Source organism: Chamaea fasciata, unplaced genomic scaffold (assembly GCF_029207755.1).
Source record: "Chamaea fasciata isolate MVZ Bird 193981 ecotype frontalis unplaced genomic scaffold, bChaFas1.0.hap1 SCAF_12, whole genome shotgun sequence".
In the NCBI taxonomy this organism is placed as follows: Eukaryota; Metazoa; Chordata; class Aves; order Passeriformes; family Sylviidae; genus Chamaea; species Chamaea fasciata.
Genome location: NW_027094097.1, coordinates 6,138,069 through 6,159,980, shown reverse-complemented (window position 1 = coordinate 6,159,980; position 21,912 = coordinate 6,138,069). Strand labels below are relative to the sequence as shown.

The 21,912-nt window shown below is 43.9% G+C and overlaps 1 protein-coding gene across 1 annotated transcript; it reads right to left on the bottom strand.

Annotated features, from left to right (window-relative positions):
* Positions 1-1,940: 1,940 nt before the first annotated feature.
* On the bottom strand, positions 1,941-21,665 carry RBL2 (RB transcriptional corepressor like 2). Its single transcript, XM_066194333.1, has 22 exons — positions 21,471-21,665; positions 20,051-20,181; positions 18,651-18,851; positions 17,920-17,984; positions 14,548-14,676; positions 13,571-13,731; positions 13,404-13,468; positions 12,519-12,705; positions 11,647-11,813; positions 11,037-11,146; positions 10,080-10,183; positions 9,591-9,728; positions 9,218-9,382; positions 8,692-8,803; positions 7,861-8,109; positions 7,307-7,578; positions 6,564-6,740; positions 6,295-6,366; positions 5,820-5,937; positions 4,619-4,821; positions 4,235-4,399; positions 1,941-3,842 (listed from the first exon to the last, which is right to left on the bottom strand). Exons 1-22 carry the CDS (start codon positions 21,663-21,665, stop codon positions 3,672-3,674), a joined length of 3,357 nt encoding a protein of 1,118 aa, XP_066050430.1. The 3' UTR covers positions 1,941-3,671.
* Between the last annotated feature and the right edge of the window lie 247 nt (positions 21,666-21,912).

The window sequence follows — 21,912 nt, the reverse complement described above, 5'->3', positions numbered from 1 at the left end:
TACTGCTGGCATTAGTGCCAACCAACTGCCTTGGAACAGCTTGTAGTGACTCGTGGTGTTAGGGGAGGGTGGGCAGTGATGGGGAGTTTGTGTTGAGTGTTTTTGTGTTTTGCTTTTATCTGACATGTTGAATTCACTTGTCATTTGTAAACCGTTCTCTTTGAGAACAACTTCTTGGCTTCTAAGGAAATAGACAAAGAGTTTCCCAGTAGTGTCATGCACTTAGTGACAGGAAAACCAGATGGCTTTGTGGCACTTGCCTGTGTCAGTGTTCTGAGTGGCATTCATGTCCCAATAGCCTCAGTATTCCAGACACCTGGCAGGTTATGAGGAATTGAAAGTGCCTTGGAATTGCCATGTGCCTGATCAGATTTGCAGTAGAAGACAGGAATGGAGGAAGTGATTTGAAGGTGAGTTTGTGTTGCCTGGAAAAGTGCTGCTGTGTGCCTTTCAAGGAAAGGATGTGGTTAAATTGTGAGGGTGCATGTGCTGGCCTTGGAGTGTTGCCACTGAAATACTGTGAAATCTGTTGCTGCTGTTGTCTTTTGTTGGGAGGGCTGTAGCTGAAATTGAAATGCTTCAGACTTGTCATGGGCAAGGTTTTAGTTACAGGACTCGTGGTGTGAAGCAGATGAAGGGCCTGGCCTTGCGCTGAGCACATGAACTGCTTGGGCAGGGGCAGGCCTGGAGCTAAACCAGACTCTGGCAGCTCCTCTTTATTCAGTTTTATGATTATTCAGAAGCCTCTGTTATAAATCACTGACTTGCACATTTCCTCAGCCACTTAGGTGAAGGTGTAGAAGTTAAATCCCTTCTAATCTTTGGCCCGTCTTTGGTTTCTGCTGCAGGGCAGCCCCAGCTGCCAGTGCTGCCGTTGGCCAGGAAACACCACAGTTGACAAGAGCAAAGCCCAGCAGGAATGACAGGATAATGCTGTGGAAGTGATGGTTATTGAGTAAGTTTTGTTTCTCTCTGAGCTGTCACAGACCCCTGCAAGGCTGGTCACTAGGCTGGATTGCTCCAAGTTAAATCCAGCTAACAGCAGTTCATTGAGAATCATTTTATTTATTTAGAGATTGTAGAATTCTGTTTGGTTTAGAATGAATAATCAGAAAAATTATCCTTTTAATAGACTGGGAAAGGGGAGAGAATGCTGTGTATTTTTGTAGTCGGATTTGTGTATTAAAAGAAGCTGTTCCAGGAGCAAGGTAGGTGAACAAGTACTGAAACAGTCCCATGGAAATCAAATCCTTTTCTCCTGGCTTGGCCTGTTTTTCTTAGAACAGGTACATGAGTTGGTGAAGGAGTAAGGTCTGGCCAATACTTTGATAAGGGGGTGTTTCTGAATATCATCTTTGAAATTCTGAACTCTCTAAAGAACATTTCCAAGGGATCTGTAAGTTACTCCAGTGGAGTTTCCTGCTGAGTTTGCACATGGATTCCAATCAAACTGTTCTGAGTCATGAAATAAATGATTTGAAGCTGCTTCAGATTTTCTTTTTTAATAGCAAGTTTACATGCCTTTTTTTTTTCCTTTGAGACACCTCTGTAGAAGTTGGGGTTTTTTGGTGTTGGATTTTTTTTTTAGCATTTTCTTCAAAGTAGAAACTGCAACTTCTATCTTTATTATTACTGACAGGTGAGGGCAACTTGATGATTGGTTTTCAGGAAGGGACAGGAACAGCAGCTGATGAAATGGTCTCGGGCTGCCTAGGTAAAAAGGCAGGGGAAGAGCAGTGCATCCTTTGCTGTACAAATACAGCACCACCAGTGGTGGTCAGAGCTGTTCTGAGCTGCTTCGGAACATTTAGAACATCTTCCCTCAGCTGAAATGTGAGTATGCAGCACACAGGAAATCATTCTGCTGTCACTGTGTGGGAGATGTTATGTTAAAAGCTCCTGCAGGGACAGTGACAGCAGATTGTTCTGGAGCCCTCCTGTGCTGTGCAGTGAGGCAGCCACCCTCCTCCTCCTCCTCTGCCAAGGGAGCAGCGGCTGGGGCATTCCCTGGCACAGCCACTGTGACTAAACCAGGGCAGGAATAAAACCTTTCCCTTGTGGTGTGACTAAGATGTGATTATTTATTTTCAAACCTTTAATTGCAGGGTGGGACAGAAGTCCTTGCTGCAGACTTTCTAGTTCTGCATATACAATGCTTTTTCACACACAAATATGAAGCTTTGAGTTTATAAAGTCTTTACTGAAAAATACAATTGCAGTATTTTCATACAAAGTGAAGTAAATGGAATACAGTAACAACAAGAATTGTCTGACACTTCCATAAATATTTTTACAGAAACATCTACACAACTTCTGCAGTTCAGCTTTTTGTTATGCAGGTAAGAAAAAAGCATGTTTTTATTTTAATTTAGTTGAATTCATAGTGGAATTAAGTCTTAAATTTTCCTATTATTCAGAAGGGCAGGAATGACTGAAACAGGGCTTTTAGCTTCCTCAGAAAGCCACCTGGAACCTGAGTGTGCCACATTTTACATGAGGAACACCCTTCCCCAGCAGAGGACTGGCATCCTGTACTGTGGGAGAGGGTTGATGCTTTCCTAACAAGTCTGGTATTTTGGACCTATTTTAAATGAAAACAAGTGGTAAGTGTCATGTGCACCACCTGCTGATCCGGGTAGTAGGGGAGGGATTTCTCCCAGGCAGCCTGGTTTAGGACTTTTACAAAAACCAAAGCAAAGCACAAAACCCAATTCCCAAACCCTGTCCTTTAAACACAAACAAAATATCCAAGTATAGTTTTTAGGAGATGGGCACCACCTTCCTGCTGCTGAAATGAGCAAGGGCTACAGTGCCTGACTATCAAGAAAAGCAAGAAGCATATAAAATTCCTTGAAAAAAGCACAGATCCCTGGCTTCCTGCATTCATTGCTGCACATACATCGAGTTACAATGAATTCTTAATGCCATTTGCTGACAAGAGGAGCAATGTGACATCAGACTGAAATAAATACAAAAGTCAAATTGTTTCACTACAGAAAGACAGCTGAAGTCGGCCTTTGCAAAAAATATTCACATTTCAAAAGTGCCATTGCAAATATACAGCAAAATTCATCGGCCTGAAACGTGATGCTGCACAGCCCCATCCCAGGTGTCACCTTGGGAACAGGAGTTTCAACCATTGCACAGCTCAAACTGATCAACACAATCGCCTCCCTTGGTACAGCAAAGGGCCACACATTCAAGCTCAATGCCATGATGCTTCTCAAGGGCCTGTGGAACACCCTGAATATGGACAGAGTCCATCCAGCTTCCTTCAGGGCACCCTTTGCAAGCAGGACAGGACTGTGTGAGAATGTTACTCCTAAGCTGTTAGTTTGTGAGGGGTTAGTGAGGAACCCTGACACTGCCAGTGGGGACTTTGGTGCAGAGCCTCGTGCTGAGGCGCCTGGACCTGTCTGGCCACAGCTGACAAGGGAGAAGCACTGACTAGAGCAAAGCAAAGCTGTAAACAGCTGCTGCAAGGTCCACAGCTGTGTTAGGGAGGTGTTCTCCAGGCAAGGCTGCAGAGGGCTGGGTCGCTTGCCTTGGGAAGAGCTTAAGCGCAGGGCCTGGGGTTCTGTCAGGGGTCTGAGGTGGATCGTCCCTGTCCCCAGCGCTGTGTCCCCGCATGGCCCAGCCCAGGCAGGAAGGGAGGGAGGAGCTGTGCAGGCTCAGTGAGACCCTCGGTCATTGGCCACGTCCTGGAGTCGTCGTAACAGAGCCGTGTGGTTCTCCTGGCAGATTCGCTTGGCTGGGGCTTCAGTTCCATCTTCCAAGAGGATGCCTCTCTTCTTTGTGGGTGTTTCTCCAGTTCGAACCATGCTGTTGATTTCCTTTAGCCTCTGCAGGGGGACAGAAGAAGGATTAGCTCTCGCTGTTTTGTGACTGCCCCAGCAGGCTGTGAACTGTTGTTAGAGGCATAGCAGTGGGAGCGGACAGGCTCTTTTGTGGAAATCTTTACTGTACTAAGGTATTCTCTTCATCACCGTACTGCGTCTTTCCCTTACCAGAGTAAGTCTTAAACTCAGGGGCGTTTGTTGTGCGTCTGCATGCAGAGCTCAAAGGCCCATCCAGCCCTGCAGCTGTGGCAGCTGCACTGGCAGTTTGAGGAGCCTTGGGTGATGATGTGTGTTGGACAAGGTCAACAAAACATTGTGTTGCAGAGCCTGCTCTAATTTCAATACCAAAAAGAGTTAAGGAACTAGAAAATCCAACTGAAACCCTTTAGTCTCACCTTGGAGGGGCTGCTGCTGAAGTAGTAGAATATTTTCTCTTGGGGAGAGAGGGCAGGCTCGTTTCTGTGTGGTGAGATGTACAGGGGGTGGTGCTGGGAGAGCTGCACTCTGCGCGGGGAGCCGAGGCGCACGAACGGGTACGGCGAGAGCGGCGGGGAGTCTGTCTGCTCAGAGAGAACAGAGGCACTCAGCAGCTGCAGCCTGAGCTCAGGGCTCGCGGCAGCAAGGCTTTTCCACGCATTCCATACCATACACACGTACAACAAATGCCAGTTTTGCTGTGTTATTAGGCCAGATTAGTATTTTTTAATTTAAGAAAATTTCACTGCGTGGTCAGAAGATAAAGCTCTGGGTATCAGAGAAAAGCACAGAAAGTGACTTACTGCACTTGAAGTGTACTTGAGGGCGAAGTCCTTGATCTGCTCGATGTAGACGCTGTTGTAGAACTGGATGAGGTCCCCTCGCTCCTCCTCCTCAGTGTCACTGCCGGGGCCGCCGAGGCGCGGCGGGGTGGGCGGCGCACTGGAGGGCTGGGGCACGGGCAGGGTGCTGCTGGAGCGCATCACCGGGCTGGAGTCACGGCTGCCTGCGGGGCGGGGCACGGCTCAGGCGCTGCGGGCACCGCCCGCCCTGCGCGCACACACACACACACACACACAGAGCCACCCTCGGCAAACGGGGACCAGGAACCTGCTGCCACCAGCACTGATGCCTCTTCTGATCCCTGAGCCTTGTCCCTTACACAAAAGCTTTGTTGGTTTCTAACTTCTTACTGGATAAACTGCAAGGGATTTGCTGGAGGAACTGAGTTGCACGACAATATTAAAACGAGCTGGAACTCCTCTTTCCAGCACTTGTGTTATACTTTAAGCAGGAACTCTTTCTGGTTGCTACCTGGCACCATTTCAAGTAAAGTATGGTAGTCTTTTTGTTAGTAGGAGAAATACTTGGCTTGGCCATAATTCCTGCTAATTTAATGTGGGAAGTTGCAAAATATATGTATTTTTTTGCCTTCCCTCCATCTGACATTAAATACTTGTACCTACTTCTTTTACCATCATCTATTAAATACCTTGCAAACTGCTGGTAGGAATACACAGCATCACTTCTTCAGTTTCCTTTACAGAAGTTAATTCAAGGAAAATGTGTCAGTTCACCTACCAAGGGAAGAATCCCCAGAACTGTCAGCTATGCTGAAATCAAAGCTGTGGGTGGTGTTTCTATCACTACAGACAGACAGTGCTACAAAAGAAACGGCTGCAGCTCTGTGGTTGTGATAAGAGTAACTGTGAACCTGGGCTAGCCCAGATTTCCTTGTTCTGCAAAGACTCCAAAGTTCTTTGGTGTGTGAGCTGAACTCAGCTCAGGCCAGCACAGCAAATTCCTCAGGTGAGTGCAAGTGGGGAGGGATTTGAAACTGTCAGAGTGGGTGCAATAAAAACCCTGAGTTAGAGCAACTCTTGAATGTTATCAATGTACTCTTAATTGTGTCTACGTTTACCCAAGGAAGAACTGTTTGGGGTGAAACAACAGAGTTTTGGAAATGGAATTAAAGCCAAACACCTGGCATTTGGAGTCACTCACTTTTTTCTTTGCTCCTGTCTTTGCTCCTGTCTGTGGGCGAGTTCTGCTGGCTGCTGCTGTCACTGCTGCCCGAGTGGCGGCGGCGGCGGCGGCCCTTGATGAGGACACTGCGATAGACCTGCAGGGACAGAGCAGTGTGAGCAGTCACCCAGCCAGGGAACAGCTGCCTCCATGACATGTCTGCTACCAAACTGTTTCCTGCAGGGCACAATACAGCCTCCTGAGAGGAGTAACAGCCCATGGGCACTGCCTCCTTCGATTTTAAGTAAAGAACATTTTCTATTTTAGGTACAGTTTAGCATAAAAAAGCTTTTAGTAGAGCAGGACTTTGGATATGACCACTCTCTTCTGAGAATGGTTCATAGACTGCATCCCCCTAATACAAAATGTTGCTTTGCCAAGTGCTCTGTTCCCAAAATGGAATGAAGGCATTTAATAAACAAGATCCACATGGTTAAACAGTGACTGTGCTCACGTGACTCTTGGCTTGCGGCTGTGTCCGGTAGCAGCGCATGATGTTCTGGAATGATCTGTCTTCGTTAGTAACCTAAGGGGGACGGACAGAAAAGGTTCTGGTTTTCTGCAGCTTTTTGCATCTTTTGTCTTGGGCTGGTTGTGTGTGTTTGTTGGTTTGGGTTTTTTTGAGGAAGTATTATTGAAAATATTAAGGAGTTAATATTAATATTAAATAATAATATTAAAGCTTTGAGTTTTTTGTTTGCTTTTTCTGTGTTCCCACTTTACCTTAGTCATGACATAGATGGCACACATCAGCAGCTGATCCAGGTGTCTGTCCATCATGATTTCAGGGCAGTGCACCAAGGAATACTCAAAGCATGTCCAGATCTTCTTGCGCAGCTCATCGGACACATCGAGTTTGGCACAGAGGTCCCTCAGACGAACACTGGCCAAGTGATACACCTGTGACAGTGGACACTGTGCTCAGGGCCACAGCAACACTGCTCTTCTGACCCAGCAAAAGAGTAGCTCAGACTTGCACACTGGTGCAAATGCTAAGCCAAGAGAAGAATAACTAAATTCAAATTCAACTTTTCAGCTCGCAAGGCACAGGCATTCTTAGTACTGGTGTCAGTGCTAGGAAAACATTTGTTTGAAGCTTAAATTCTAAGCTGTCCTGAGCACAGAAAGGGCACTGCACTGCCTACAGCAATCCTAATATTGAATAAAGCAGAAAGTCTCAAAAGTGAACCTCTTTCTCTGGAAGACCCTTCAGGAAAAGGGACACCTTTAAGAACCTGCTGGCCAAGCACACACTCTATTTCCATGTCCTGATGTGCCAGCACACTCCTTTGCTAGTGAGAAGTGGCCTACAGGAGGAAACTACTCTTCAGGTGTGTATGAATAATTTAGGTAAAGAGTAAATGTAATATACCCTCATTATTACAGCCAGTAAGTGTGTATTTTTAAAATGACTGCAGGTTTACCAAAATAAGAACTAAGCAAAGCAAACTTAGATCAAAAAGTACCTTTCTGAAGAAGAGTGCAAGTGAGCCCATCTTGCGAGGCCTGGCGGCCGTGGCACTCAGCTGCTGGGTCTGTCTCTGCTCTCCAGGGGAGATCTGCTGCACTGTTAACTGGCCGGGCAGCTGCAGGGCTGCCCCAGCCATCTGAGGGCTCAGGGTGCCAGCCAGAGCCTGGGCACTCAGGGGCTGCATGGGCCCAGACACAGCCTGGGGCTGCGTGCCTACATTGACTTGCACGGGGAAGAAAGTTATTCCTCCATTTTCATTGGCAATACCTGTAATGTAACAGAACGAGCCTGAAATAAGAGCAAGCTGTGTGCGGGATGTGTGTGTGTGGGGGGGTTTCTTTTGAGTTTTTAAAAATAATTCAGTACTTCTTTTATTAGCTATTTATAACTAGATATTTAGTATATTATAAATGAAATTGTTTTATCAAAATACATTGGAAACTGCATCGTGAGCCAAGACAATAATGAAGTTGAAGTCAGGTTTTCATACTAAAGCAGTTACTCCCGATGGAACAAGGCACAATGGTTGTGCAGCAGCTTTTCCCTCACCTTGCACGGGGATTGTCACCGTCTGCCCGTTGTTGGCTGTCACTGTGGCCGTGGCCACTGTCACCAGGGTCTGTCCGGGCACGGGGGTCACAGACACGGCCTCGGGGCTCACCACGGGCTGTGGGGGCACCCTGACCGCCGGGCCCCCCTCGGGGCCACTGTCACTGTCCGCAAACAGGCGCCGCCGCGTGGGGTTGGCTGTGGGAGAGCTGTACCTGTCATACAGGCTGGCTGGGGGGGACGACAGCCCTGGGGAGGAAAAACACAGATACACATTTAGCTCTCGTTTTATAATCCCTTCTTTTACAAATAGGTGACGGAAATCTAATGCAAACCAAAATATGGCATGCAAAGCTTTTCAGGAAAAAAAATTTAAAAACACAGACTGCTTTTGGAGATGACTTTATCTTCAGTAATGCTGTGTTTAATATTTTTCTAAGTTCATGTATTATATTTTATTTTTTCTAGCGGAAAAAAGTTTGAGATGTTACATAATATATAGTGGAGTTTCTTTTCTAGTATAACAATAAAGCAAACCAATTAGAGTGTAAGCACTGTGTGTGCATGTATGAATACTGTGTAACACATACATACAGGTGCTGTTCATCCACCACCTGAGAACACCCTATCAAAGCAGCACTGTTCACACTGATACAATGAATCCATCAGTCTTAGACCTCTGATGCAACTCTGTGAAGTACAATACAAATACCCTTTACCAACGTGTTTGCAGCTAACTACAATTTTAATCAGCATTAAAGCAGCTTCCTCCCTTACACAACTTAATCTAAGTAAGCAATGTACAGCAAGTTCTGCTTTAGAAAGTCTCACCTTTTCCCAGTCCTCCACTTTCAGCACGAACCTCGTTTATTCGCCGTGGCGTCAGTGGTGAACCTACAGCACTGTTCCCAGCAGATCTCTCAAAGTTCTGAGGTGGCATTACCTACAATATTTATCCTTTTATTAGACTGTATCACACATTAACTACATAGCAAGTTTTAAAAAGCTACTGCACTAAAAATTTTGAACAGGAAAACTTGGTGGAAAAATAACAAGAAAAGTGACAAATTTACCCCAAGCCAAACAAAAGCAGTAGTGATTGTGCTGCTCTGGAAAATACACATAAAATACTGGGTGAGAATCATCTCTGCTGCCTGTCTCTGTTGCAGATGTCTCCACAGAGATGACCCTGAGCAGGCCAGGGCACACTGCCCTTGCTGCTTTCCCGGCACTGATGGGCTGGGATAATGGAACTGCTACTGAGACATGTAAGGCCGCTCCTTCAGGGTACAAAGTGCTGTGTCTGCCCTCCTGTGTGATTATGAAAGCTATGTAACACAGACAAAGATGTGCTCACCTCTTCACAAGTAGGAACTTTGTTTTCATTCTCTCTGATCCTGTCCCACAGCACAGATTCCCTTTTCCAGGCCATACTTTCCAGGATCTGTTCCTCAATGTGGTTCAGGTGCTTTACCACTTCCCGACAAAGGCCGTCCTCTGCTCTAATGAAAACCTCAATTACCTGTGCAGTGGACAATTATCATCAACATAAGGTACTTGTTTCATAGCTTCATTTTTAAACAAAGATCTAATTCCAGTACTTGATTTTCAAGGAAGAAGAGACTATCAGAAATATGAAGGCTGCATTACTATGACTCAATCCTAGGCTGTCATACAGGTCAATGAGCGCTCGTGACTCTGTAAGCATTTCTAGCTATCAGACACATTACCTTGTAAAAATGAAAAACTGGAATGTCAAATATTTCAGTGACGAATGGGAAGTTTCCAGGTGGGTTGTATGTAAAGGTAATGATCTCCAGGCAACACGCCAGCAGAGACCTGTGAAACACATCTTGCTCCAGTATTGCCTGCAAGAGTTGCAAATTTTAAAGCTTATTTTACAGTGTAACTATAGAACAATAAAACACTTTTCACTGTCTCAACAGCAAGACTTTCATGCTTACAAAAAGTGAAGTTATTGTTTAATGGACAGAACAGAGTTGAAAATGAGCCATCTTTGCTCATTAAAAATTTAATCTACCTCTGTGTTTGCAAACACAATTTCTTGAACCTTTTTTCTTCCACTCAGGTGTACTTACAGGGTTCTTCTCAGAGATTTACCCTCATTTTAAATAGCTGACAATTCTGCTCTACATTAGTGTTCTTTTTTTGCAGGTCCAACTTTAAAAATGAGGTACCCTTTGATCAGTTTTCCTTACAGATAAGTCAGTGTCTCTCAGTCTCTTCCTCTCCTCCTCAATGACTGACTCCAACACCTTGTAGTAGAGCATCTCAGCACGACGAAAATGTTTACTAGCAACATCTGCAGGAAGTTTAAATAGAAGCAAAATTGTAAAATGCAATAAAAAGTATTCTAGTCTTCAGATACAGAAACACAACAGGAGCTTGTGTGGATTTCTGTGCTGCTGTGGATACAATGCTTTCAGGACTAAACCAGGTCATTTCAAGTTAATGCAGGAATCCTTCTCCTCCACTGCCCTGACTTGTGAATGCAGAGCAGAATAATTTGCTACTGAACTCAGATTTTGGTGATATGGCCATGTATAAGAATAATCCTTAACACTGCTATGATAAACACAATTCAAATTCACAAAATTCAATTCAAATTCACAAAAAAGCACTGAAGCAACTAAGCTGACAAGAACAAAGGAAGGCCTTGTTAAGAAACAAGGTCAAGAGCATCTTCCTTATATTCAATCCATCTTCAGGCACTTCAGATATCAAGACAACTTTGTAAATCATATTTTTGTGTTTATACTGGCAGGATTTTAATACCTGCACTAATCCATCCTCATATGTAAGCCAAAGTTGCTGCTGGGTTTTTAAAGACTACAGTCACTCACATTTTCCTCTACCAGCACAGAAATCCTTGCCATCACTAATATTCTTCTATTTGATAGAAAAAGTGGTACACTTCAAAGTCCTTTTCAATTCACTTCTCTAGTGCCGAAAGTATGATCACATTCCAGTGATTCAAGCTAAGGCTGATTATAAAATTATACACAGCATTGAAATTTGCTATGTCTTAAGAACACACCAAAAGGCAAAAGAAGTAGAAAAGATACTTGTGCTAAAGCATAACCTGCATGTAAAACTTAATTACAAGAGATGCGTGTGTTTACAGGCATTTTATGGATAAGCAAAATGTTTCCCACCTTTGGAAAAATTACTGAATTCTCCTTCAGACTGAGTGCTCTGACAGTACACTTCATGCATTTCTTTTACTCTGTTTGCAATGGATTGAGAAGGATCTCTGGAGCATGACCTGAAAATAAAAACTAAACATTTTCAATATACTATTCCTACAAAGATCAAAAAGACCCTATTTTTTTTATATGTTGAAAGCATAAAAAACCAGAAATATATTGCACAGCAATACAAACAGACCCAAATGTGTGTAACTGCAAAACAGTTTATCCACATGGAAAATAAAGGTGGGTTTGCATCTCCTACAGTATGGAGTGATTTCCTGGGTAGTGCCATTTGTTAAGCAGGAAGAAAACTCCTGAAAATTTTATACTGGCAACCTGTGGTTAGAGAAGCTCAGAACTGCTGGGTTTTAAATGGTGGATGTTCATCAGTCTCTAAAGACAGATGAATCTAAATAAAGAGAACAGTCCTTTGAAATGTAAATGTCTTTCTGCATTCCATTTTACTCCAGTAGTAAAAGACTGGCTCATATTTTAAATTACACTGTTCAGCATTAATGTTTGCTATTAAAACTGGAATAGAAAATATGATTATTTGGCTAAACACCAAATTTACCTGAGTATTTGCTCCAGATTTTCACTGGGGGCATTTTTCAGCCCTGCCAGCATGGTGTGCAGGCGGCTCAGGCTGTAGGTTGCCATGGAAACAGGTGTCACGTACGGGTTGCTCTCTTTAATGTACTTGCGGCCAGTAAGGGGGGTTGTGATCCTCAGTGATTTGGACTGAAACAGAAAAATCACCACACATCCATATGCACTCTGTTATAAACTTTGAGAAAGGTCATAACCCAGAAACATCAATCTGCAGAATTCTTACTCTGTGTTATGGAAAAACATGGCTCCTAATCCAACAGCCCAAACCACACCATGACTCAGGTAAAAGCCAGCAATGAAGAATTTGTCTGTGTTATTCAGATATTTTTATTGAATAGTTCTGTATAAACAGAGGGGATGTGACCTATGCTGAAATGCAGATGCTGGAATTGAAAAGTGAAACAATTAGACCAATGTCAAAACCCCCCCCAAACCCTAGGATCCCTTCCTAGCCCGAGTAACAAAGGTAGCTGTAGCTCATAGCAGAAGTGTACTGAGCCAGAGCTTCCTTTCAGCAGGCTTAACCTTTAACATGAGAAGTCCTTTTGATCAGGATTTTAATTTATTTGCATCAGATCAAGCCATCACATTAAAATAATGTAACATCAAGGACATCCCTTCAACTAGCACACTGCAAAATTGATGCATCTTCTAATTACCTAACCAGTCAGCAACTTCTTTTAACAAATACATGACTTTCTTCACCATGAAGTCCAGCTCCCAACACTCTGCCCATTTTCTCCCCGCACTCCAAGGTGTGTTTTATTTCTGTCTCCATAGGCAGCCAGGGAGGGTGGCATATAAAAATAGCAACACAAACCATGCCATACTCACCCTGTCGAAATGCTGCTGCAAATTATGCTTCACCTGTACCCTTTCGGCTGTTTCCACTCCTGAAGGTGTGTTCAGGCACCTCGTGAGAGTTCCAATCTCTTCATCCGCATCCTCGCCAAGGAATATTCGCTCATCGAGATTTCCCACGGACAGCACATACTCCTCATAGGCCTTGTTGATGGCTTTGCTACAGCAGAAAGGAAAGACAGACAAACCCCCTTTATTTAGACTGCTTTGTTCACCTGCTCACACACTGAACACAGTTCTGGCCTGGGGGAAGTCTGCTTCAAGTTTCTTTTGACCATCACTGAAGCACTGAAGCTCCTTAAGATCTCCAGTAGCTTAAACACGACAGTGGCAAGGACATTATTTCCCCTATGGATCTGATGCCCTGCCATTTATCCAGCTGCAGGAAGAACACAGCAAAATACTGAGAACTCCTATTTCCCGGAAACTCAAAATTTACACAGCATCGTGTCATAAACTACACTGAACAATTTTTATATCATTAAAAGAAAGTAAGTCCTACCCTTAAACATCTCTAAACACCACCAAACCCATTTTTTCCCCTCCCATTTCCTACTCAGTGTGCTCCCACAGCTTTTTCATAATTCTGAGTTACACACACACAGACACACACAAAAAAAAAAATCCAGAAAAGAGAAACATGATAATAAAAGCAGACAACAGGCAGCGCCACCCTGGAACACCATTCCTCTTCCAAGCAGGGCTCAGCCGCCAGCAGTGCCAGAAGAGGCAGGCAGTGCTGTATGGCCGTCACTGAGCACACAAGGCATGGCTGCCACCAGTGCTCAGATCAGGGAACAGGTGCAGCTGGGCCACAGAGGGACACTCCTGCAAACCAAACCACAAACTGGGACTTACACACTATCTCCAAAGTTCCCAGGGTCCAGAAATCCCGTCAGATTTTCATCTTTTCCTTTTAAAAGCTGAAAAGACATTTAAGAACAAAGGATGGGCATTTCATTTTTTATAAAGGTTTAGAAGGTAACAAGTAAGGATTTTTCTACGTTACAAATTTACTGACCAACCTTTTTGTCAAAAAGCTTCCGAATATATGGCTTCCAAAAATGTTCCTTTATACCTTTTGCTTCTAAAACTAATCCATAATGTAAAGAACACAGTTTTTCAATGATGCAGGGAGGATCAGATGAGACTTTATAATCCTTACTGTGGAAGTCTTCAGGTAGACCTACAATTCAGAATATTGTATGATTTAATTCTGCAAATCCATATTCTGCTTTCTTATTCAACTTAAATTCTATGCTGTGTAGTCAAGGTAATATGAAATTAAAGCTAAGTAGCAAACTAATTAGTTCCCGTGAAAGAACTACTAATAACATAATGCCCACTCAACTGGGTAATGTTATCAAAAGCAAATTCTGAGTTACATATTCAAAAACGTTAGTTACTGAGTGATAAAAATTACACATATCAATTCTAATAGGAAAAATATCAAACACTGGTGAACTACAATATTTATTTGAGATAATGGTCCCAGGCCACATCCAAAGCACAACAAATGAAGGCCAACTCTGTACAGCACTGAAAAGGAAGTGCAAGCCTGGGAAGAGTTACATCAGAAATTCAATGGCAACTTCTCATCATTCAAGTTATCAAGTGGTTATCAAGTCAACATATACTTCTATTCTCTTCAGAAAGGGAACAGCAGTAATTCAGAAACGAGAGAGAAACAAATCTCCTATTTGAGCCCTGGGTCTTTCCAAACTGCTACATCACAGAATATTCCAGTCTCACTGTGTCCAGTGATGGCTGTGTCATTATGCACTTTTTCACTGACATTAAACCCTCATTAACTCACAGTATTACTCTGGAACTTCCTTCAAGGTTATTTCCAAAGTACATCAAACTCTTGACCTAATGTATTATTGACAAAATTCACTAGTCTGTTATTACATACTACATTAAAAGGAATGGAACTGCGTAGCCAGACCCAGAAAATATTAATTCTCATGTCTTTAAAATCAACAACTTCTTTTCAACAAACCCTTAAAATGAGGATTCAGGAGCTCTTTACGGTTGGGACACTGCAGAGCATTTCCATACACGAGATCCAAAGCACATAACAAGAGATGGTAGGAATTGACCAAGTCATCACTGATCATAGGAAAATTTCCTGCAATATTAGAAAGACATAAAACATAACATTAGCAAGGATTTAAGAAATTTTTAATCGAGAAACTGTTGATGTTTGTATTACAATCAACAGTGGGATCTTGGAAACACTTTGTGTGACTCTAAGTAGCTGGATAGCAACACAGGCAGTAAAGCAGACTCACAAAAACATATAACAAATATAAAAGTAAAATGTTTTTTTCAGAAACAACAACAATTGTGAAAGAACTCAAATATATTGCACTGTTCTGAAATCAAACCTTACCAAAATGTTGATAAATAAGCTGTTGCTGCTCCCTCCTTCACAGTAATCTCATTAAGCAGTGCATAAATAACTTGAAGCAGCACAAACTGTATAATGCAAACTGCCTCAAGGAAGAAAAATGTGCTTCTGTAACTCTGGCAGCAGCAGCAGCCCCACTGCCTGGCACAGTCATGTCCTTCACTGGATTCCCACTGCACCTGCCCGAAACAAATTCTGCTCTGAAGGCCAAGGAGGGGGAGAATGGGTTCTGAGACTCAACTTTTCCCCTTCTCCCCAACTCTGCATTGCTGGAAACAGCTGCAAATAACTTTACCTTTGGCAAGGCTAGACCCAGGTTTTCAGATGGCCTAGAAACTGCTCCCTTCTTCAGCCCCTGCCCCTCACTCCCAGAACAAACCTGTCCTTAACTCAGGTTTTCTTTTTTAACAATTTGATTTCTTGTAAAAAAATTGCTGGGGGCACACTCATTATAAACAGTAACAAATATAACTACATTTCCCTTGTGCTTTACAGAAGAGCTACAATGTGCCTATCTCTGACCTGGTTTATTAAGTATTTTTTATCTATCATCTTCCTGCAGAAAAGAGTCTCTGTAACCTCTTCACTCTTTCAACATCTTTCACAAAGATTACCATCAGAGTTGTACATTACTCTTTAATGAGCTCAGTGATGTTTATGATATTCCTCAGAAGGAGTGGCCATAGCTAAAAAGAGTTTGATAAATTATACAATTAATCAATAACATAAATCACAATTCTGTCACCCTTTATGCACAACACGATGTTTCTATTACTCCTTAAATACTAATAACTCTTCCACTCTTTCCACCTTCCCTTTTATCTCAGGGAAGCTTCAAATCCCTTAGCTGAGCCCATCCTGAGGAACAGGTTTAAATTCTTGAAGAAATATATAATATAGTAATAAACTCACTTAGAACACATTGAAATGGGTATATAATTAGATAATTTTTCTCAATTATGCTGTTATTTTTTTTACCAGTAACATACCAGTTTCTTCAGAAGAAGAATAATTTCAATGCAGATAATTTTAACTATTTAAAATAATGAATCCTAGATGAAATTTTAATTAACTTTACCCACTTATCAATTATTTCCAAATCATTTAAGGTTCACAGCAAAGCAATGAAAATCCTAAATACCATTAGCAAACCTTTAATCAAAAAAAATCTCAAAGTAACTGTCATAACACAGGTTCAGTTCCAGAACCATGACAACTACCACACTGTCAGCACAAAAATAAGTACAATTTCACAGTACCAGCAGTCCCATAATAATCTTTTGTTGCTGACATTTTAAACTAGGCTCTCTTTCACAACCTCGTACCAAATAATTAAAAACCAGAGATGTTTTTCCCCATCGATTTTAAAGAAAGAAATAGGAGAGTTTGAAGAGCAGCTCTTACAAACAGCATGCTGAAGCAGTCCCACTGAACAAGGGGCTCCCTCAGTGCGCACAGCAGGAGCTGAAGGCAATGGGCTGCAGGAGCAGACAAGCCTGGGCCTGTCACTGCTGTGTGGTTGCTGTGATAAGGATTTACTGCCCACCCCCAAACCACAAAACCTCACACCAGCACCTAATGCCTTAATTGTCAACACTCAGTTTCCATTTCTGTGCTGCCACACTTAATAATCATTTAGTAACTTTACAGCTTCTCTGCACTGCATTTTTTTTTTCTTTTCCTTGTAAAATTCAATCAGATGTGTTATCAGCATGGTATTCTACACAGGGTTAGTTACCATGTCTGAAACTGCTTGTAATTAACATGCCTTTGTAATTAACTTGAAATCGACGACGCAGTTACTCAAACATACCAGTCAATAACTTAGCAACAGGAAGACCCAGTAAGTCCCTCTGCACCTTGTCAACCATCCAGTCTTCCCACAGAAGTGAGGACTTTACAGCAAGGAGAAGAAACACCTGGGATGTTCCAGACTGACTTACTGTCTCATCTGCCTACCTGTGCTAAGGAAGTGAAGTCCTGACTGGCTGGAAATAAGTGCAGTACTTTCTCTGCTCTGGGTGCAGTGGTTGAAATCATGCTGTGTTTCAGGCTGAAAGCACCATACTTGTTTAGCAAAGACTTCTCTTGCCCGATAAGGCGGAATTTGCAGCCTTAAAAAAAGGCATTTTCCTCCCAGGATGGAGCGCTGAGTGCAGCGCTGCCCAGCACACCCTTCCTGACCTTGGTGCAGGGATGTGGTGCTGAGGGTCCAGCACTGCTGCCAGGAACCCTCTGCAGTGTGGCACAGTGTAGAAAGAAAGGCTTTGTAAACAAAGTTCTGTGCTGAACAAAATTAGTGCCAGGCCATTCACTACTGCCACAGCCTACTCTGCCCTAGCCTCAAGATCATCCAGTTAAGAAAATCATAGAACACTGTAGGAATCTTAACATCGATTCACTTTTAAACTTGAAAAAACACATCCCACCACACACTCCCCAACCAAAACAAAATTCCTTTTATCCCTTTCCTTGCAGAAATTAAAATACCGGTTTTCCTCTAAGAGATGTTATATTATGAAAAAAAAAATCAAGTTACTAGACATGATCAGTGGATCTGAACTCACAGTGATGCTCTCTCCACGTGGAGTGTCAATCCTGTCTTTACTTTCCCCAAAGCACTACCTTACTTATCACTCACAGTGAACACTCATCAAAGCAGGACCTGAAACAAGGCCTAGCCACGTGGAAACTCTTTGAGATACAGATTTGATGGGGAAATATTTTAGACTACACCTGCTACGACTGAACAACTGAAGCCTAAAATGAGGATTTAATCCTGTTCCTTCCTTTTCCTCCCAACAGTCAGTATTAAGAAAAACATCTGAAATTCTCTACTGTTCTTATAAGCTTTAAGGCTGCTCTTACAATAAAGGTTATATGTACACTGCACCTACTGGATATAAAATAATGACCAATAAAACTATGTCTGCTGTATTTAATCCCTTTCAGATCCCTTACCTTTTGCATGAACAAACAGCACCCAGCAAAACTGGAAAACTTCGGTCACAGTACACGGTTGTCGTCTTTTGGAGGAAAATACAGCAAGAAAACAATAAGCTCAATGAATCAAAACTCATAAATCATCATACAAGGGTCACTAATTCAAAGAGAAAACTAAGCTTTACTACAACACCCTGACTAAAGGAAATGCAGAAAGATGCACAAAACCTAGAAGAGGTTTACTGTAGGCCCAGTCTCAGCCTGCAAGTTCAATTCTACAGCACTCCAAATACAAACAGCAACAAAGAAACAGAGTTTCTACTATAAAGTAAAATACCCACAAGATCTGCAGCTATGAAAAATCCATGGGAGTTACTGGGCAGTGAAACAGACTGAACAGCACTGTGAGTCATTAAAGTCATGCAGATCATAAAACCATCAAATTCTTCCTGTCTTTCCCATCTTTGCAACACCAGTGCTTCCCTTGCCTACAGGCTGATTGAAATCTCTCCCCTCTCCCCCATCCCCCAAATCATCAGAAACTCAGCAGCTTCGGGATTTCCTGCCCCTGTCAGACCTGAAACTCAAAAAGAGATTAAAAATTTACTGCAAGCAAGGACAAACCAACCCTGATATTATAAACAACAACAATGAAAATACAGTCAAAACACAGCTAAAACAACCAAGCAACTTCAGTACATTTTCACTGAAAATGCTCTAAAATCAGTCTGCAAGTAACAGAAACGCACCTCTGTTTTCTTCCTCTCTGTTGACGAGGTTGATCTTCTTGAGGATACCTGAAAATGTCCTGAAAAATGGGCTCATACTTCTTAAAAATGACTGCAGAAACGGTGAAGTTCCTCTCTAATCTCTCTGTTCGCTCTCTGAACTGGGATGGGAGATTTGCCATGTCTTCCCACTTCTTCATCTTGTTAAAAAACTCAATCAAGCTGGAAACACCGAAAGGGTTAGATCAGAAAGGCCCTTTGTTTTTCCTGCAGAAATAAACTCTACATTTTCAACAAAAGTGCAATTTCTACTGCCCAAACTGCTGATGAAATGGTGGCACAGCAAACGTGACAACGAACTCAGAGCCAGTCCTTCACCCATGAACACGGATGAGCTCAGACAGCTCGTGAAATATTTTTAGATCCTGGGCTGATAACCACGTTAACTATGTACTCACAGGGCTGGCATTTTTTCACAAAGACAAGATCAACTGCAACAGTTCGATTACTCTGAAATCAGACTTGCCTCGTTTTTCTGAATATTTATTAATTTAAATAAAACAACCTGTGAGATCTATATTGCTAAGAGTATTCTACAAAGTATGAAAAACCTCTTTAATTGTAGTAAATTGCACTTTGCAAATTTGGCTTTAACTCCTTTTTTGCTTCTTTATCCACACGTTCCTTTTCAGTGTTATTAGTCTTGATAGCCCAGCTCACAGAAACAATTTATCAACATTCAATTCCTTGAATTTCTGATTTGGAAGACAAAAACTTACAGAGGAATGTTTTTGCATTGTTTGAAACAACAGCAATGCTTCAACAATAGAGGAAATAGGATAAAAAGTAGACAAAAACATTCTTTCTTTTTTTTTATTTGTGACTATCTATTGAATTTTTAGAAAACAACAAGACTGCTAATAAATAAAGTCAGTTGTTTCAGAAGCTTTTTTACTTAATGGACATAAACGTTTGACACAAATTTGTTCATCAAATTCTGACCTCATTTAGTGACTTTAGCAAGAACATGTGATGAAAAGTGAAGTTTACTTATGCAAAAATAGAAATAAATCTTGTGAACAATTCCCCAGTGAAATGGTTTGCCACGTGAGAAGTTCATGTTTTGCACACCCCAAAAATTGACTGTTCTTCAGTGACTGGCTTCCTTCTCCTTTGAGGAAAGGAAGTCAATCTCTTATTTTGAAAACCAGTATTTTTATGAACATAGTACTGAGCCAAAGGAGCTGCCCTACTTCTGTGGCAGTGAGCTGCAACACAAACATCCTAGGGATATAAACTCGATCTCCAAAAGCAGGAAACAAGGAACACATTTAGCTTTCATTCTCTGTTTCCAATTTCACAAGGTGATGAGCACTCCCTGAGATTTTGCAAGTCTAAAAATCAGCAAGAATAGAAGTTACCTTTGGTCTGAGCAGCGCAGGATTCTGGTTAAGGATACGTAATTTCCTTCCGCTGTTCCTCTGCTCACAGTTGGAACTGCTTTCCTGCAAGCCACGTACAAGGCACACGCCAGCCAATGCATGTCATTTCCCTGTGAATCAAAACATCAGGCATCTAAACAACTTCACTGAAAAGAAAAACATGCTTTTGAGCTACTCCACCATCGGGGAAAAGCAGTGTGTCCTGAAAAGATGAAGTTCCACCAGTGAGAAAGTTGATTCGCCTGTTTCAAACTTCTGTTGTGCTTTGGGTTTTTAACTGCAGCAAAACAGGTGCTAAATAGACACTGAACTACATCAAAACTAACCTTACTAGTTACCATCATAAATTTCACATTTGACTCGAAGTGTGAAATATACTTTGAGTATATGAAATTACATTTTAAGTGTTGTTCTTCTACAGCATTTTGTACTGCTTGGATTTAAAAGGAAAAAAAAAAAAAAAAAAAAGGCTTCAGTTCTTGCAACCAAAACATTCTTCTGCCCTTATAGGACAGTAGGAAAAGAAAAACATCGCTTCCATTTCGCTCTGTATTACACAGCAGAACGATTATTCAATCTGGTACCTAAAGACAGAAATTAGTTCTAATGAGCACTTGAAATTTTATTCTCCGTCTTTGATCAGATAGTAACACTTCAGTGGAAAAAAGGACGGGTAAAACAAGGGGGCAAACTGACATCGATGCTGTGGTTTTACGGGGCTCCGCGATGTCACGGCCCCGGGGGAGCGCACGCCTTCGGGGGCAAGGCAAGGCTCGCTCCGAGCAGCGCTGCCCGCCTGCGATGTGCCAGCGGCGCTGCCGGAGCCGGGCTCCTCCCGCCCCGCCGCACCGAGCCGTGCCCGGGCACAGCGCTGCCCCGAGAGCCGCCGGGGCACCGGGAGGGCAGCGCCGGGGTTATCACAGGCGCCACCTTCGCTATAGGACGACACCGATAAAAGGCGCTTCCGAAGCTCCCGGGCGCGTCACCGCGTGTTCCTGTTTTCAAGAACGACGCGACAACCCTTTACCTTTTACCTTTCACCCTTTACCCCCCGGCCCGGGCGGCGCAAGCCCCCAGAAACACCGAACAAACGCGATCACACCTGCGCCGGGCATCTCCGCGGGCCCCGCGCGGCTGCGGAGCGGCGCTGGCCGAGGCCACCGTGCCGCCCCTCGGCCGAACCGCTGGGAGCCGACGGACCACAGCGACGGCGGCTCTTCCATTTTTAACACCTTTCCGCCGCTATCACTCCCTGTTGCGGTGGCTGTTCCCGGCCCCCCAGGGCGGTGCGAGGGAGAGGCCGCCGCGCCTCCAGCGCCGTCCCTTCCCTCCGCGCTTCACCCCCGCCTCCCGCCGCGCTCCCCCCGGGCCGGCCGCGGCCCCGGCCCCCCTCCCTCACCTCCAGGGTGTAGTTGCGCCTCATGCTCTGGTAACTCAGCCAGGCCTCGGCGCGGGCGCGCTCGTCCATGTTGAGGCTCCTGCAGAGCTCCTCGTAGCGCTGCCGGGTCTCGCCGTCCTCGCCCGGCGGGGAGGGGGCGGCGGCCGCGCCCCCCGCGGGCCCCGGCTCGGCCCCGGCCGCGTCCTCGCCCGCCATGCCGCGCCCCGCCACCGGGGGGCAGCGCCGCGCTCCGCGCACCGCGCCTGCGCCGCCGCCCCGCGCGTTCGAATCCAAACACCGCGGGACGGGCCCCGCCCCCGCCGCGCGCCGCGCCCGCTCATTGGCCCGCGGGGACACCGCCCGCCCCGCCCCCAAGGCGCGCAGGCGCACGGCGCGCGCTCCTACCATGCACCGCGAGGCGCGCCCCCGGCACGCGCACGGCACGGAGCGGGAGCGCGCCCGG

Bases quoted from the DNA above. Each gene is read 5' to 3' on its own strand.
- RBL2 (XM_066194333.1), bottom strand. From the start codon at position 21,665: ATGGCGGGCGAGGACGCGGCCGGGGCCGAGCCGGGGCCCGCGGGGGGC. The intron at 6,367-6,563 runs GTAAAGTGGGAA...CGTCCCCCTTAG, and splicing joins CCATCTATGTCATGACTAAG to GTTACTAACGAAGACAGATC. The intron at 4,822-5,819 runs GTGAGTGACTCC...CCCGCCCCGCAG, and splicing joins AGACAGGAGCAAAGAAAAAA to GCAGCCGTGACTCCAGCCCG.